We start from the raw sequence: 18,874 nt of genomic DNA, 5'->3' as shown, positions 1-18,874 counted from the left end.
CATCGGCTGTTCACCTCCGGCCGTGGCAGTGGGGCGGGTGAAAGAACAAACGTCCCACCGTCTGTGGGTCCACCGCTCGTCGGCCCTCTACACGAGGTGCTGGGGATCGCTGAAATCGGCCTCGGCGAGCATCAAATCAACCTTGTCTGGCATCTGCTCCAAGAACGCCTGTTCGAAAAGCAGACACGGGCGATGCCCATCCATCAGGGCCTGCATCTTCGCCATGATGGTGGATGGACACCAATCGGCGACACTGTCCATGTGCACGATCTTCGCCGCCCTGTCTCTACGGCTGAGACCGAAGGTGTGTAACAGCAGGGCCTTCAAACCTTCGTACTTTGCGATCATCGGCGGGTCTCTAATATACGGCAACAGCCTCGAGTCACAATCCTGTGGCAGAGCACCCACCACATGGAAGTACATTGTGTCATCCGCGATTATTCGATGCAGATGGAACTGTGCCTCTACGTGGGCGAACCACACCTGAGGTTGATCTGGCCAAAAGGAAGGTAGCTTGAAGCCCGGTGAGCCCTGCCTCGTGCCGGCCGATTCAGCGGGGACGTAGTCCTCCTGCATGATCTCTTGTCTAACGACGGCGAGACAGGTCGGGGTCACCACTTTTGCGGATGCAGAAACGATAACCAAGTTTTCTGAACTGATTTATTTACACAATAGCTCCTTGGCAAACAGGTCTCTGCAAACACGTCTGATCACAATGGTGGTCAGCAAAACAACTGTGGCACGAAAGCGAAACCGCACGAAAACAGCAGCCCCTCCCGAGTCACGTGACCGCGGCTTCCGAACGCCGGGTTTGATATCTGCATGCGCCAGCAGGCGCCGCTTCATAACTCTCTCAGTGTCAAATATTAATATGGTTTCCTTCTGTATTGTGTAATTTTATGTTAAGCAGACAGACCATGTTTAGTTTAGAGATACAGCATGGAAACAGGCCCTTCGGCCCACTGTGTCCGCACTGACCAGCGATCCCCGCACATTAACGCAAACTTACACACACACACACTAGGGACAATTTACACATACCAAGTATACAAACCCAAGCCAATTAGCCTACAAATCCGTATGTCTTCGGTGTGTGGGAGGAAACCGAAGATCTCGGAGAAAACTCATGCGGTCATGGGGAGAACGTACAAACTCCGTACAGACAGCACCTGTAGTTGGGATTGAACCCGGGTCTCCGGCGCTGCAAGGCAGCAACTCTACCGCTGCAGTTCATACAATGCAATACAATCAGTTTTATTTGTCACATTGCACATAAAGTGCAAGTGAAATGAATTTGTCAGCAGCAGTACAATGAAAAAGAACACACAAAAACACAATAAAAATTTAACACAAACATCCACCACAGCATTCATCACTGTGGTGGAAGGCACAAAATTTGGCCAGTCCACCATTTTCCCCCGTGGTCGGGACCTTACCCCTCTGCAACCGCCGCTGCGGGCATCCAGATGAATGAAAGTCAAGGTAAGTCTGGAATCGGTGACTCCCCACCGGAGACCGCGGCTTCAGGTTGGTGTAGGCCGCAGGCCGGCGGTCGGAGATTTAAAGTTCGCGCCGCAGCCAGAAGCACCGCAGATCGCAGGGTCGGCGATCGAAGCTCCCCTCCAGGGATCCCCGACGAGGGATCCCACTCCTGATGGTAAGCCCACGCCGCGCAAATGGTAGAAGTTGGCCGTGGGCCGGCGGTGGTGGCTTCTTCTTCTCCTGGTTCCCCCACGAGGGATCCCGAACTGTGCACGCATCGCCGGCTGGAGCTCTGCAGACAAATTAATTTTAATGAATTGAATTAATTTGAACACATGCTCATTAAAAATCTGTTTAAATCAAGAAATAAAATTAAGAACAAGGAATCAAAATATACTATTTATTCTAAGCTCCTGTGTTGTTAATGAGCTAAATATTGTTCTCAAATATTATGGTAATAATTTAGGGATTTTCTTGACTCAATTGTCTCTGAATCAGTTATAGCTTCCAGGAAAGCCGTATGCAAGTTAAAAACTCATTCTTTGCAGCTTTTTATGTCTTTGAATTTTTCTTACTGCTTTTTAGTTAAGTCCCGCGATGTTTACATGTTAAACTGTTTACTGTTAAAGATGAGCACAAGACTGGTGACCTCAAGGTTATTTTGACATGATCTAATTCCTTATTCTGCACTCTTACTTGGCAAAAAATCTGATTAAAATCTAAATTATTCCAAATATTTCCTGATGCCAAACCATTGGAATAATTTTTAAAGCAAATAGAATATTTATAGGTACAATTGTCAAAATAGTGGATAGTTTTCAGGTTTCTTTATATTTTCCACCGATGGTAGCAGTGAGAAGAGTTTTGTCAGGGTGTGGGTCTTAGATGACATTAGTTGCCTTCTTGAGGCACCACTTCCTGTAGGTCTCTTACATGCTGGGAAGGCCAGTACCTATGATGGTGCACCACTTTCTGCAGCCTCTTTTGTTCTTGAGTATTTGAATTTCTGAACCTGGCTGTGACACAAACAGTCAATATGCTCTCCACCATACACTTGGAGAGTCAAAGAGTCATAGAGTGATACAGTGCAGAAACAGGCCCCTCGGCCCAACTTGCCCACACCGACCAACATGTCCCAGCTACACTAGTCCTACCTGCCTCCCTCCAAACCTGTTCTATCCATGTACCTGTCTAACTGTTTCTTAAACGTTGAGATAGTCCCTGCCTCAAGAAGTTTGATAAGAGTATTCAGTGACATGCTCAACCTCCTCAAACATGTGAGGAAGTTGAGGCAATGGCAAGCTTTTTTTCTGATTGCATCAATGAGCTGGCCCCGTGATAGATCATCAGAGATGTGTCTGCCCAGGAGTGTGAAGCGGTTGACTCTCTCGATCACTGTCCCACCAACATGGTCCCTCAGCTTTCCCTTCCTGAAGTCAACAATCAGTTCATTGGTCTTGGTAACATTGGGACTAGATTGTTGTTCTGGCACCATTCAATCTTTATCAATCTTCCTCCTGTAATCTGAATTGTCGTTTCCCGTGGTTACCGAGTAAGCAACTCTGAGGTGCCCCCTGTACTGCTGGTCAGTGAAGAGATGTTGTTGCTGATCTGGATTGATTGAGGTGTGCCAATGAGGATGTCAAGGATCCAGGTACATAGGGAGGAAAAAGACCCATGTCCTGACCTGAAACGCCACCCATCCTTTTTCTCTAGAGATTCTTTGGATTGGATTTCTTTATTGTCATTCAGACCTTTCGGTCTGAACGAAATTACGTTGCTTGCAATCATACATATAATAATAAATAACGAAACATACAATAAACACAAATTGACATCCACCACAGTGAGTTCATCAGGCACCTCTCACTGTGATGGAGGCAAAAGTCTTAAGTCTCTGTCTCTTCCCTCCCTGTTCTCCCTCTGCACTGAGGTGATCCAGGCTTCCATTGTTGGTGGTGAGTAATGGTGGTGGTGAGTATGGTGGTGAGTAATGGTGGTGGTGCCTAATCTGCTGAGTTATTCGTTCATTTTGTGTCTATTCCCAGTTCCTTGAGTTTGACAATGAATTTGAATGATTAACATTGAGCTGTAGCCGATGAACAACAGCCTGCCAAATGTGTTCCTATTGGCCAAGTGTTCCAACGCAGAGTGACGGTCCGGTGGGATCACATCCACTGTCGATCTGTTGCAGTGGTAGATGAATTGAAGTGGGTCCTAGTCAATATCGAGGTTGGAGTTGATTTGTATCATAATTTACTTATCTCACTTTATCACAGAGTACGTGACTGCCACTTCTTGGTGGCCATTGAGGCAAGTCACCTTGCTATTCTAGGGTGCCGGTATTATCAATGTCCTTTTAGAGCAAGTGAAAACCTCATACTGTCTAAGTGAGAGGTTGAAGATGTCAACAGTCCAGTCAGTTGGTTTTGGAACGCAGCCAGGTGCACCATTAGTTCCAGTTGAGGGGAACAGGAGTTGAACAAGACCGCCTCATGCAAGCACTACAATAAGTTTACCATGAGGCAGACCTCACTGTCTCTCCCTTTTCCAAATTCAAACTCAAATTCACATTAATTGTCACATACACCAATTAAGATACAATGATATTTGAGTAAAGGGCCGGTCCCACCAGCATCCGCCTGCATGCGGTGAGCGCGACCAAACCGGAAGCGGGGGCCGCGCGGAGGTCGAGTGAGTGACGTGAAGTCCGAGCGAAGTCTGCGGGAAGTTCGCGCGTGATGTATGGAGTTGAGACGCTGCGCACGCCCATCGAGGCGGTGCGTAAGGCGATGAGGTGGCTGCGGGCCGGCAGGCTGGAATTTTTTAACACGGTCAGTTTTTCGGAGCCCCGCGTGATGTCGGGACCAGCTTCGCACAACTCCATACAGCTCTGGCGATCGAAGTGGGACCGGCCCCGCGAGGCCGTACGGCTCAAGCGGCCACGTTAGGTCGCGCTTGCCGCATGGAGTCACATGCTCGTGGGACAGGCCCTTTACCATGCAGCTATACAATTAAAAGAACACAACACAATTAAAAGAACGATAGAACTTAACATAAACATTCACCACAGTGATCACAGTGATTGAAGGCAATAAAGTTCAGTCAGTCTTCCTCCTTTTGTTCACCCGTGTATAGGGCCTTGACCCTCCGCAGTCGCCGCTACGGACGGCGCAATTGTACAGGCCGTCTCGTCGTAATGATCGAAGCACCGACGTCGGGACGGATGAAACACACTTCCGCGGCTTGGAGTAACCGAACCAGCCACTTTCTTACCGGAAACCGCAGCTTCTCGATGTTATGGGCCGCAGGCAGACCAGCAGTCGGAGCTCTTCTCTGGTGATCCCCGGCTAGGGATCCCTGGCTCCGGGATGGTAAATCCGCTCCACGCCCTCAGCTAGAAGCTCCGAGGAACGTGGCTTCAGGATGTTAAAGTCAGCAGGCCGGCGGTCGGAGCCTATCTTCTGACTTCGCGATGGAAGTCCACGCCCCGCCTGCTGCTGAAGCTCTGGGCCGGTTTCCGGGAAAGGCTGCATCAATCCAAGTTGTTAGGCCGCGAGGGAGGCGAAAATGCGACTAGGAGAAAGTCGCATCTCCGCCGAGATAAGTGACTGGATTCCCCCTATTCCACCCCACCATTCCCCACATAAAAACATACTGAGAAACATTAACACATATATTTAAACATACTAAAAAAAACAAAAAAAGTCAAAATGACTGACACACTGATGGCAAGGCAGCCACTCGCGGGGCCACCGCCTTCCCAATGAAACTATCCTGTCCATGTGATGAATCAAGAAACCTTCAGGCTGGAGGGTTGAGTCTGGTGAGCGCGGAGTAAGTCATGTCTCTGAAGTAGATACACAGCATTCCCTGATGTCCCATTGGTAAAGCAATCTTGCTTGTACGTCCTGAATCTTAACATATTGGCGCCGTCGAGTATGGCTGCCCAGCCTGCAGCTGTTCGTTTTTTCACCCTTTTTAAAAAGATTTTAGTGTGTCAAAAGTTTTTGATTTTGGAGGTCTCGTGGGGGGGAAGGGGGAAACTGTATTTCTCAGTCCCTACCTGGTCGGAGATGCGGCTTTCCTCCGAGCCGTATCTTTGCCCCTTCCTCGTGGCCTACCAGCGGGACTGGAGTGGCGTTTCCTGCCGGGACCGGCCAGAACTTCAGCTTCGGCAGCGGCACGACGCTGAAGCACCATCGCGGAGCGGGCGATGCCTTAACCGGGTCGCCGTGTGGTAAGCTCCAGAGAGCTGGGACCGCCGACTTCAACATCGCGGAGCTGTGGTCACGGAGCATCTTTCCTCACAGTGGGAACCATTGTGGGGGGATGTTTTTATATTTAATGTCAAGCTCTTTAATGTTGTGTTTTATTTTTATTGCTGCAATTGGCAACTCAAATTTCATTGCATCAAAAATGGTGTATGTGACAATAAATGTCCTTTGTCCCTTGTACTGACCCACCAGTCCAATTGCATTTTATATTCAACATGTCAGAACTTGACAGTGAAATTGTGGAATAAACTTGCAAAGAGCTTTCCATTCATCTATGTAATGTTCCAGAGTCCTATACTGTACTACAAATTTAATTTTATATTTCAGAACAATGGTCTTGTCTGTAAGTGATCTGTGTAGGAACAGACTGCAGGGAATGAGAAACCCCTAAAAAGCCCTGATCCATTATTTTTCCTATCTACAGTGTAGGAAGGAACTGCAGATGCTGGTTTTAAACAAAAGATAGACACAAAATGCTGAAGTTCCCAGGTCAGACAGCATCTCTGGAGGAAAGGTTCTGAAGAAGGGTCTCGATCTGAAACGTCACCTATTCCTTTTCTCCTGAGATGCTGTCTGACCTGCTGAGTTATTCCAGCTTTTTGTGTCTATCTATGATTCATATTTATTCAAGTTGGATGCAAAGGGTCTTTAAAATTTCATGCTTCTAAGAAAAATGAAACTGCTGAATGTTTTCAATTATAATCTGTTTCAACAGCTATTGCATATTGTTGGTGTTTTATTAGGTTGAGCCATCTGCAAAACAAGATTAAATTTTGGTCTGCCAAATATTCTGCATTCCACAATTTAGACACATAATCCACACACCAGCAGATCATTGTTATAAATATACAGTGTATCTAGGCAAATACATTAAATATACAAAATAGATTTAATTAGTTTCCATTAGGCAGGGAACTACTATATTTTTACTTGATTGCATTGCATTACATGATGCTAAAACATATAGCCTAGAAAAATCCAAGATACAATATTTTGTCTGTGTAAAATTAGTGCTGGATGAGGTACTACAATTACTGTCAGCATCAATGACTCATTGAATAAAGGGGCTGGAAAGATTCTGTCACCATCATCCGATGAGCACTGTTGCTCAAGTGAACTTTATTTGAGCATTGGGCTCATATATGACATTCTTCATGAATGAATGGCTGGGCAACATTTAAAGCTAATGTCCTTGCTTTAAACCAATGCTGGATTAATTTAAGAGTGGCTATAAATGAACAAGCAAAGTTTCATATGCTGTTTAAACTGCACTTGGAAACACGAGAACTGTATTATCATACTGAATTGTCAGGATCTGATATGCACCGCTGGAATGGCAGGTAGTTTCAGTAGTAACTTTCAAAAGAGAATTGGAAATCTTTTGAAAAATAAAAGCAGGGTAGTGAGATTAATTGCCTTTCAAAACAGCCAGAAAACGGCAGGGTTTGCAGCATTTGCCAATCTCCATTCTATGGCATTTGATGCTCTGAAATCCTTTCAAGTCTGTTCAGGTTCATCTTCCTGCTTTGTTCACCCAGAGAAAAGTGACGACTGCCTCTGCTTTTTGATTTAAATTGTTTCAGGAAACCTTTGGGGACGTTTGCTGTGCTGTTTACATGGATTTGTAAGGCATTTGATAAAGTCTGCCATGGTAGGCTGATCCAGAAGATAATGATGCAGGGAATTAAGTGACTTGGTTGTATGGATTCAGAACTGGCTTACTGATAAATGACAGAGAGTTGTGGTGGAAGGCTGGAGGTCTGTGATCAGTTGAGTTCTGCAGCGATCTATGCTGGCACCTCTGTTGTTTGTGGTATACATAAATAGCATGGACATAAACATAGATGCGTTGGTTAGTAATTTTGCAGATGACACCAAGACTGCTGAGCTTGCAGACTATGAGGAAAGCTCTCAAAGTATACATCAGTATATAGATCAACTGCAGAAAGCAGTGCAGAAATGGCACATGGAGTTTAATCCAAGCAAATGTGAGGTGTTTCGTTTTGGGAGGTCAAATGCACGGGAAAAATATACAACTAATGACATAATGACATAACAGCATTGATGTTCATAAGTCTCCAAGTCATAACTCCCTGTAAGTAGTATCACAAGTCGATAGAGTTGAAGGCATATGGCATGATGGCTTCATTGGTCAGGACATTGAGTATGTCAGGAGTCATTATGCAGCTTTATAGGACTGGTTAGGCTGCATTTGGAATATTGTGCGCAGTTCTGGTTGCCCCAATTCGGGAAGGATGTGAAGGCTATGGTGCAAATGTGGCTTACCAGAAAAGTGCCTGGATTGGAGGGTATTAGTATTAGGGTATTATTACGAGAGGTTGGACAGACTTTTCTTTGGAATGCCTAAGATTGAGGGGAGACCTGATCGAAGAATATAAAAAGATGAGAGACATGGATAGGATAGACAGTCAGAATATTTTTCTCAATACAGAAATATCAAATACTAGAGGGCATAATTTTAAGATGAGGAGAGGGTGGGGGCAAAGTTTAAAAGAGATATGTGGGCAACTATTTATTTTACATAGAATGTTGTGATTTTACATCGAGGGAAGGTGCTACTAGGGGTAGTGGTGGAGTTGAATATGATAGCGGCATTTAAGAGAATTTTGGATAGACAGATGGATATGCAGGGAATGGAGGGATAGTGATTGTGCAGGCAGATCAGAGTTGTCTTTATGATCGGCATAGACATTGTTCCTGAGCTGTATTGTTCTATGCCTGCCCAAGTTAATGCTGGGAGCATTACTAAATACATTAGATTGCTGTACCAGAGGAGGCCACTTCCTGAGTTTCAGATTCACAGCCACACTGCAGAAAGTAAGAGCCACAAAGTAATTCTGTGGTTGCCAGCTTCCCCCAAGTGATAAGATACTGTTAGCAGTATTTGCGTCAGATTGTATTTACTTATGGATTATCATGTACTGAAGGATCCTCTTAGCTTCACTGATGGCATTACATGATAAATTATCTTGCAGGAAGACAGAATAACTGAAATTAAGTCTATTGTTAAGGAGTGTGGAGAGGAAACAGAGATATAGTGTTTAAAAACATTGGTGCCATTAGAGCTAGACATACATGCGATCTTTGAGGGTAGCTGGGGAACCGTAGTGCAAGATGGCATTGGATATCTTTTATCTAAAGTGTATTGTGATCAAAGATACTAGAGGAGCGCTCCTCTATAATCTTTGATTGTGATAGGTTGATTGAGCAGGTGTTGCTGGAAGAGGATGAAGTATATACTTCGTGCCTTGGATGAACAAGAAAGAACTACTTGCATTTACGTAAAAATGAACTTAAAAAGACTTGCAGATGCTGAGAGTGTGAAATGAAAGCACAAAATGCAGGAACACTTGGCCGGCCAGGCAGCACCTGTGGAAAGAGAAATGGTGCCAATGTTTCAGGTTGAAGTCTCTTTGCCTGCCTGTTCTACATAGGCTGACAGAAGGCTTTGGACCTGAAACATTAACTTTATTTCACTTTCCACAGATGCTGCCTCACCTGCTGAGTGCTTCCAAGATGTTTTGTTTTTTTATTCACAAAGCACCTCTAACAAAATCCACTTCTCACAGATACAAACATATGACCTTAAAATCACAAAACTACCATGCGAATTTCATACTTGCTCTGCTGAGAATCTGGTGCTTCATGCAATGGTGTTTTGCAGTGTTGAGTTATGGAAGCTGGCTGTCATTCACAATGGTGCATGAGTAACAGTTCTGGGAAATCTGGTGTCAGTCAGGCCCAGGAATCTCCATCTCAAACCTTCAGAGACTTCCAAGACCTTCAGGTCTCCAAAGAGCGAAAGTCCTCTGAGTAATTGGCGTATCCCCTGCTTCCCTTTCGATAAAGACTATTCTGTCTAATTGCAATAAAAATATTGCTGACATGCAGAAAAATAATTTGATAGTTTGAAAGAGAAACGCAAACTGTCTTGTCCAAGCCTGTGAATGCTCCCCATTATTATAACAGCCCCATCTAATCTGAGGAAAGACATTCTTGCCATGGAGGGAGTACAGAGAAGGTTCACCAGACTGATTCCTGGGATGGCAGGACTTTCATATGAAGAAAGACTGGATAGACTCGGCTTGTACACGCTAGAATTTAGAAGATTGAGGGGGGATCTTATAGAAACGTACAAAATTCTTACGGGGTTGGACAGGCTAGATGCAGGAAGATTATTCCCGATGTTGGGGAAGTCCAGAACAAGGGGTCAAAGTTTAAGGATTAGAGGGAAGTCTTTTAGGACTGAGATGCGAAAATCATTTTTTACACAGAGTGGTGAATCTCTGGAATTCTCTGCCACAGAAGGTAGTTGAGGCCAGTTCATTGGCTAGATTTAAGAGGGAGTTAGATGTGGCCCTTGTGGCTAAAGGGATCAGGGGGTATGGAGAGAAGGCAGGTATGGGATATTGATTTGGATGATCAGCCATGATCATATTGAATAGCGGTGCAGGCTCGAAGGGCCGAATGGCCTACTCCTGCACCTATTTTCTATGTTTCTATCTACTAATGTTCTACATGGGTTAAATTGCATGTAAGAGATTATACAGAAGTTTATTTTAATCTGAAGTGATAAAATGAAACACAAACCATTGTTTTTGGATGAAAATTATATATTTAAAATATTTATTCATGGAATGGATACATATGGTGGAATTTGCAATTTACCATTTGATAGAATGGAATCTATATTGTAATTATTTTATATGCAGGATGGCAGTGCTCCATACAGTGCAAGATATATTGGGTCAATGGTGGCAGATGTCCATCGTACCTTGAAGTATGGGGGAATCTTCATGTATCCCGCCAATAAGAAAACTCCAAAAGGAAAGGTAGGTTTCCACTAGTATGCGCCCAACTAAGTTTCCAGTATATAAAAACATTTACAAACAAACAGAAATATGCATTTCATGCTGACCTATGTAGTGAAACAGAGATTTCCCTGCAGCTCAACTGGCAAATGATTTGCACAGAAAGAAGATAATTTTCAATTTCTGGTTCATGCCAAGTTGTCTGGTCTGTGCCAGGGTTAACCTCCAGTGGTCAGCTGGAATCTAGCTGACAATTTCCTCTCTATCCAGAGCACTGGCACTGCCTTGCTTGCCTGAAATCTGCGAACTCTTATCAAATCATGAACCTGTATCCTTTCCGCACCATGCTTTTCCTTAACGTTTCAGGATATGTATTCACCAACTGAGTCAAGGAGCCAATTAACAATGTTATTACAAAGCCATTTTTAAATGCCTCTGATAACACTTTCAAATTTTCCAACAGCCTTTTAATATAAATGTTTTAACAACTGCTAATTTGCCAAAAAAGCCTGAGAAAATGTTTTATAACGAATACTGCAGCATAACACACGTCATGATGCCTTTTCATACTGACAGAACCCTCAATAGATGGTACTTGCTAACATCCAAGACAAAGTTATTATTGACTTAAAGCTGGCTATAAAACCTTGCTATATTTTCATTTAGAAATTAGATGCAGTGGGCCAATAATCTACATGAATGGAGAGGAAGCCTGGAATAACTCACTTCTGATTGTACCTTCCCATGTATCATAAATATAGCTATATTTATTAATACTTTGCTCCCCTCATCATCTACAATTATGATATCTTATATCGTGGAAATAGCCCAGTCAATCAATAAATCAGTCCCTTTGTCCCACCCATTTTCCAGTCGAATCCATCTATGCTTCACGCTGTCTCAGGAAAGCAGCCAAAATAATCAAGGACCATTTACACGCTGATCATTACAGTTGCTAAACACTTTAACTCCCCCTCCCATTCCCACACTGACTTTTCTGTCCTGGGCCTCCACCATTGTCAGAGTGAAGCCCAGCACAAATTGGAGGAACAGCACCTCATATTTCGCTTGGGTAGCTTACACCCCAGCGGTATGAACATTGACCTCTAACTTCAAGTAACCCTTGCTTTCCCTCTCTCTCCACCCCTTCCACCTCTCTGACCAGTCTTACTGTCTCCAACTACATTTTATCTCTGTTCGCTTTGCTGTTAGCTTCTCCCAACTAACAATAACCTATTCTACATGCTCCTTGGTCTTCATTCCCTTTGTCGTTTTCATACCTTACAGTTCCTTATCTTTACACACCCTAATCTATGTACCATCCACTCCCCTGACATCAGTCTGAAGAAGGGTCTCGACCCGAAATGTCACCAACTCCTTCTCTCCAGAGGTGCTGCCTGTCCAACTGAGATACTGCAGCATTTTGTGTCTATCTTTGAGATAGAGTAAAATCTGTATTATGTGCTAACCAGGTGTATTGTACTATATTTGAGCACAATCAAGCCATGTAACAATACTACAGGTAGTTCAAAAAGGAGTACAGAATATAGAGTAACACCTATAGCAAAAGTACAGACAAAATAGTGCAAGGGCTGCAATGCAGTAGATTGGCAGATCAGCACTACAAGGAATTCATGAGATGTGTGTTCAATAGTTCAACAGCAGGGAAGAAACCAAGAGCATTTATAACTTCTGCTTGATAAGAAAAGAGAGAAAAGAGAATGATTGCGGGTGTAAATGGTCCTTGATTATTTTGGCTGCTTTCCTGAGACAGTGTGAAGCATAGATGGATTCGACTGGAAAATGGGTGGGGCAAAGAGGGACTGATTTATTGATTGACTGGGTTATTTCTACGACCCTGCAATTTCCTACGGTCTTGTGCATAATGCTGGATAATGCAATTCATGTTATTTGTTCTTCAACCACAGCTTCGTCTGCTGTATGAATGCAACCCCATGGCCTTTATTATGGAGCAGGCTGGCGGTGTAGCCACGACAGGAACCCAGCTAATACTTGATGTGAAGCCAGAGTCTATTCATCAACGAGTTCCACTCATTATGGGATCACCTGATGATGTTGAGGAATACCTTTCCTTTGTAAAAAAGCATCAAACCACTGGATGAACTTCAAATTAGCTACATGATTATAAAACTGATATCAGGGGCTGGTGTATGCTATTTAAATAAAGAGGATCGTATTTGGGACAAAAGTGTAAAATGTCAACATATGAAAATTATATGTTAAGAACAAACAAGTGCTTCTTACATAACATTTACTACCTGTTATCAGATTTGAAATGTCACTTTCTTACATCTGTCCTGAAAGGAATAAATACGCCGAATCTAGAAAAATAAAAAATGAGATAACAGTCAGATGCTAACTTTCAAACTTATGTCAGACATATAGAAACGTAGAGCACAGGAGGAGATTGTGCCATTCGTGATAAGATGATAAAAAACAACAGCAGGAATGGCAGACATTGCTTCTGTCTAATTTTCATGCAATCAGGTCATGGCTGACCCACCTCAACATTACTTCCTGTTCTCTTCCCATATCCCTTGTCATTCTCTGCCGTGGATTATTCCAAAGAGTGATATGCCCAAGAGAACAAATTCATTATTTTCACCTTAAATGAGCAACCCAATATTCTGAAAGAATGTCCTCCAGTTAGAAGCACTCACTAGGGGAAGTATCCTCTTCCCCCATGTCAAATACCCTGAGATTCTGTCTAAGCCAAACATGATGCGAAGATAAACTAATCCCCTCTGCCTGCACATGATCAATATGTTCCATTTCCTGCATATCCACATGCCTATCTAAAAGTCTCTTAAACCCCACTCTTGTATCTGCTTCTACCACCTGGCAGCACAGTCCAAGCCCTCACCACCCACCGTGTAAAAATATTTCCCCGCACATCACCATTAAACTTTGCTTCCTACATGTTAAAAAGTTGTGTCTTCTAGTCTTCCTTTATATATTATTTTTTGTCATCATTTGCTGGTTTCCAAAGATTTCCTAACCCTCTACCGTACCATTAATATTTGCAATGCTATGTATTTTCTCTCTCTACACTGAACTTCCTAACTTAGCCACGGATGGCTTGCCCTTCTCATTGAGCCACTCTTTCTTGCTGTAATATTTACCAAATATGTGCCTGCATGAATGCCGCTGCCCATTTATTGCCATTACAATTGCCATTATTCATGTTTTAAAAAGTGTCAGTCATAAGCTTCTCAACACCAAAATGAATTTAAAATTCTACTTTGCTAAGATCACTCTCTGCTAGGCAATTCATTATGATGCAGTAATTAAAAACCTGTCCTTTCATGGATGTGCTGGCTGAAAAATAAAAACAATCCAGCCTAAAATCAAAACTGCAGTGATGACTGAACTAAACTAGTTACATTAATATCCACCTGGCCCGACGAAAAATTGCCCAGTTGTGAACTGTTCACAAATCTAATGTATGTACTGCCCCATCAGTCAATCCCCATCAGCAAAATGACTGAAGGTGTTGTTGGCCAGACTATGAAGCAGCACAAACTCATCATTAGAACACAAAGTGCTGCAATAACTCAACAGGTCAGGCAGCATCCCAAGAGAATATGTTTAGGTGACGGGTCAAAACCTTTCTTCAATCTTCTTTCTCCTGTGAAGTCCCTCGGGATCGAGGATTTGCTTCCACTCCAATTTTGTGAAATCTTCTGTAACTAATTAGGTCAATGTGGGACAGCAAGTTCTATCACAGATGGGGCAGGAGGTGGGGTGGATAGTTTATGAGCTGATGAGTTCCTTCCACTGCTCACACAGGACATCTGGTATTACCAATGCCTGCCTCTGTGGTTCTCAGTGCCACTGCGAATACTACTCCACTTTGAACAATCATGAGCCAGAGGCTTCCACAAGTCACTGGGAACATTGCACTAAAAATACTTGAAGCACAGCCTCGAATCTTTTCCTCCGGCTGCCTGGTAATCTTCTCCAAGAACAGAGTACAGAATAGTGTATGTATAAGTGGTCTGTTCTTGGGGAAGCATGTGATGTGACCTACCCAGTGTGGCCAACTGGACAAGGGAGCCAGTGGATGTAGCATACCTGGACTTTCAGAAAGCCTTTGATAAAGTCCAACACTGGAGATTTGTGGGCAAAATTAGAGCACATAGAAACACAGAAACATAGAAATTAGGTGCAGGAGTAGGCCATTCGGCCCTTCGAACCTGCACCGCCATTCAATATGATCATGGCTGATCATCCAACTCAGTATCCCGTACCTGCCTTCTCTCCATACCCTCTGATCCCCTTAGCCACAAGGGCCACATCTAACTCCTCTTAAATATAGCCAATGAACTGGCCTCAACTACCCTCTGTGGCAGAGAATTCCATAGATTTACCACTCTCTGTGTGAAAAAAGTTCTTCTCATCTCGGTTTTAAAGGATTTCCCCCTTATCCTTAAGCTGTGACCCCTTGTCCTGGACTTCCCCAACATCGGGAGCAATCTTCCTGCATCTAGCCTGTCCAACCCCTTAAGAATTTTATAAGTTTCTATAAGATCCCCTCTCAATCTCCTAAATTCTAGAGAGTATAAACCAAGTCTATCCAGTCTTTCTTCATAAGACAGTCCAGACATCCCAGGAATCAGTCTGGTGAACCTTCTCTGCACTCCCTCTATGGCAATAATGTCCTTCCTCAGATTTGGAGACCAAAACTGTACGCAATACTCCAGGTGTGGTCTCACCAAGACCCTGTACAACTGCAGTAGAACCTCCCTGCTCCTATACTCAAATCCTTTTGCTATGAAAGCTAACATACCATTCGCTTTCTTCACTGCCTGCTGCACCTGCATGCCTACTTTCAATGACTGGTGTACCATGACACCCAGGTCTCGCTGCATCTCCCCTTTTCCTAGTCGGCCACCATTTAGATTATAGTCTGCTTTCCTGTTTTTGCCACCAAAATGGATAACCTCACATTTATCCACATTATACTGCATCTGCCAAACATTTGCCCACTCACCCAGCCTATCCAAGTCACCTTGCAGTCTCCTAGCATCCTCCTCACAGCTAACACTGGCCCCCAGTTTAGTGTCATCCGCAAACTTGGAGATATTGCCTTCAATTCCCTCATCCAGATCATTAATATATATTGCAAATAGCTGAGGTCCCAGCACTGAGCCTTGCGGTACCCCACTAGTCACTGCCTGCCATTGTGAAAAGGACCCGTTTACTCCTACTCTTTGCTTCCTGTTTGCCAGCCAGTTCTCTATCCACATCAATACTGAACCCACAATGCCGTGTGCTTTAGGGTTGTATACTAATCTCTTATGTGGGACCTTGTCGAAAGCCTTCTGGAAGTCCAGATACACCACATCCACTGGTTCTCCCCTATCCACGCTACTAGTTACATCCTCGAAAAATTCTATAAGATTCGTCAGACATGATTTACCTTTTGTAAATCCATGCTGACTTTGTCCAATGATTTCACCACTTTCCAAATGTGCTGCTATCCCATCTTTAATAACTGACTCTAGCAGTTTCCCCACTACCGATGTTAGACTAACTGGTCTGTAATTCCCCGTTTTCTCTCTCCCTCTCTTCTTAAAAAGTGGGGTTACGTTTGCTACCCGCCAGTCCTCAGGAACTACTCCAGAATCTAAAGAGTTTTGAAAGATTATTACTAATGCATCCACTATTTCTGGAGCTACTTCCTTAAGTACTCTGGGATGCAGCCTATCTGGCCCTGGGGATTTATCGACCTTTAATCCATTCAATTTACCCAACACCACTTCCCGGCTAACCTGGATTTCACTCAATTCCTCCAACTCCTTTGACCCGCGGTCCCCTGCTATTTCCGGCAGATTATTTATGTCTTCCTTAGTGAAGACGGAACCAAAGTAGTTATTCAATTGGTCCGCCATATTGTATTGGGTGTGGGGTATTGACATAAGGATAAATGTGAGGTTATCCACTTTGGAGGCAAGAACAGGAAGGCAGATTATTATCTGAATGGTGTCAGGTTAGGAAAAGGGGAAGTACAACGAGACTTGGGTGTCCAAGTACTTCAGTCACTGAAAGTAATCATAAGGCAGTAAAGAAAGCAAATGGCATGCTGGTCTTCATAAAGAGAGGAGTTGAGTATAGGAGCAAAGAGGTCATTCTGCAGTTGTACAGGGCCTTGATGAGACCACATCTGGAGTATTGTGTGCAATTTTGGTCTCCTAATTTGAGGAAGGACATTCTTGCTATTGGGAGAGTGTAGCGTAGGTTCACGAAGTTAATTCCTGGGATGGCGGGACTGTCATATGATGAAAGAATGGAACAACTCGGCTTGTATTCACTGGAATTTAGAAGGGTTGGGCATGCTAGATGCCGGAAACATGTTCCCGATGTTGGGGAAGTCCAGAACCAGGGGCCACAGTTTAAGAATAAGGGATAGGCCATTTAGAACTGAGATGAAGAAAAACCTTTTCACACAGGAAGTTGTGAATTTGTGGAATTCTCTGCCTCAGAAAGCAGTGGAGGCCGATTCACTGGATGCATTCAAGAGTGTTAGATAGAGCTGTTAGGGCTAGCAGAATCAAGAGGTATGGGGAGAAGGCAGGAACGGGTTACTGAATGTGGATGACCAGCCATAATCACATTGAATGGCGGTGCAGGCTCAAAGGGCTGTATGGTCTACTCCTGCACCTATTGTCTATGTATCTATGTAATTGAGAGAAACGAGGGCGCTAAAGCTGGTATATTGACCTGGGAGGAGATACTGATGTTGGGTTGCTCATCCTTGCCGTGAATCGCATCGAAGGCAATTATGAATTTTAGAACAATATGAAAATGGGTTTTGCTGTACACGGTTTTGTCAAGCATCTTTTATTGCAGGGGGTAGGTGGTGCTGATTGGGAGAAGACCGAGGTCTTGTGGATTTTTAGTGCATGGCCTATCCTCTCATTTGCTTCAGTGAATAACTTGACAATATCTTGGAGTTTTGTCACTAAGCATGCACATCATCTGCTACTGAGGCTATGAAGCACCATAGGATATTTGGTGGAGGTGAGATGCAACATTGAGTTGGGAAAGTGCAATGATACAGCCTTGTCACCAGTCTTATCTGAAATTGGGACTATTTAGGCCCATTCATCAGTATGATGGCCTGCATGCTGTTATGGAGCACACAGAGGATAGTCAGATTTTGTATGTACACCTGATCGATAGAATCACATACCTTGCATCTTTTGTCATCATGAAGAATGCCAACTAAGTCCTTTGACAGGCAGAATCTATACTGTGATTGGAGAGCTGCTGATTTGTTTTAACTAAACTGTATGCAAAAGGGAATTTCACTGCACCTAGATATGAGTATCAATCAAGTACCATTGGCACAGTTGCTGCCTTATAGTACTGGAGACCCTTTGGTGCTGTCTGTGTGGAGTTTGCACGTTCACCCCCGCGACTTGTGGATCTTTTTGTTGTTTTGTGGTGTTTCTGTTTCCTTCTACATCCCAAAAGTATGCAGGTTAGTAGGTCAATTCGCCTCTGAAATTGCCCCAAATGGGTGGGGAGTGGATGAGAAAGTGAGATAACTTAGAATTGGTGATCAGTTGTCACATGGACTCAGGGGACCGAAGGGTCTGTTTCCACATTGTATCATTAAACTAAACTCTTCAGTTACTGGGAGGTGGTTGAAGAGGGCCCTGACAATGAATGTCACCGTTGCTGCCGAACACACCAACACATGACTACCAGTTTGTGTTTCAGCAGGATTACCTGCTCCAAACCTATTCACCTCGGTGGACCAATGAGCTGAAATCACCTTTGACATTATGGCAGCATTCAACCAAGTGCATCACCAAGACAGCCTGGTAAAACCGAATTCAATGGCATCACAACTTTTCCAATGATTGTGGAGTAATAGTTCAGAAAAAGGAAGGTGGCTTTGAGGTCAATCCTTCGAGCCCCAGGAATGATTAAATAGGGATCAGAGTCATGGCATATAAACTTGAGTACTCTGCTCATGATCAACTTAAATGCTCATTACATTGAAATGTTTGCATATCAGAGGCAATGGATTGGGAAGAGATGGTGGCAAAAATAGAGGAAGTACAGGACACTGCAGAGAATCCCATTTGCACTTTCAGTCAGAAGCATCTTGGCACTTTACCATAGAGCAGCCACTGTCCCAATCCTGGCTACCCTTACCAATGGTGTATTATTGCTGACAAGCTCTCCTGCAGACAATAACAGTAGGGTGGAGTTGTTTGAAGCAAGGATCTCAAATGCAAAAGAGGCAAC

The 18,874-nt window shown here is 43.8% G+C and overlaps 1 protein-coding gene across 1 annotated transcript in view; it reads left to right on the top strand.

The window, feature by feature from the left end:
• The window catches only part of LOC116970958 (fructose-1,6-bisphosphatase isozyme 2-like), an 80,934-nt gene extending 67,394 nt beyond the window's left edge, over positions 1–13,540 (top strand). The window contains exons 6-7 of the mRNA XM_033017689.1: positions 10,493–10,612; positions 12,520–13,540. Of these exons, the coding sequence (XP_032873580.1) occupies positions 10,493–10,612; positions 12,520–12,714 (315 nt within the window). The 3' untranslated portion in view covers positions 12,715–13,540. The remainder of the gene's footprint in view (positions 1–10,492; positions 10,613–12,519) is intronic.
• The last annotated feature ends 5,334 nt before the right edge of the window (positions 13,541–18,874 follow it).

This window comes from Amblyraja radiata, chromosome 3, assembly GCF_010909765.2.
Source record: "Amblyraja radiata isolate CabotCenter1 chromosome 3, sAmbRad1.1.pri, whole genome shotgun sequence".
NCBI classification, from domain to species: Eukaryota; Metazoa; Chordata; class Chondrichthyes; order Rajiformes; family Rajidae; genus Amblyraja; species Amblyraja radiata.
Note: the sequence above shows the minus strand (reverse complement) of the source record. Positions and strands in the feature narration are given on the sequence as shown.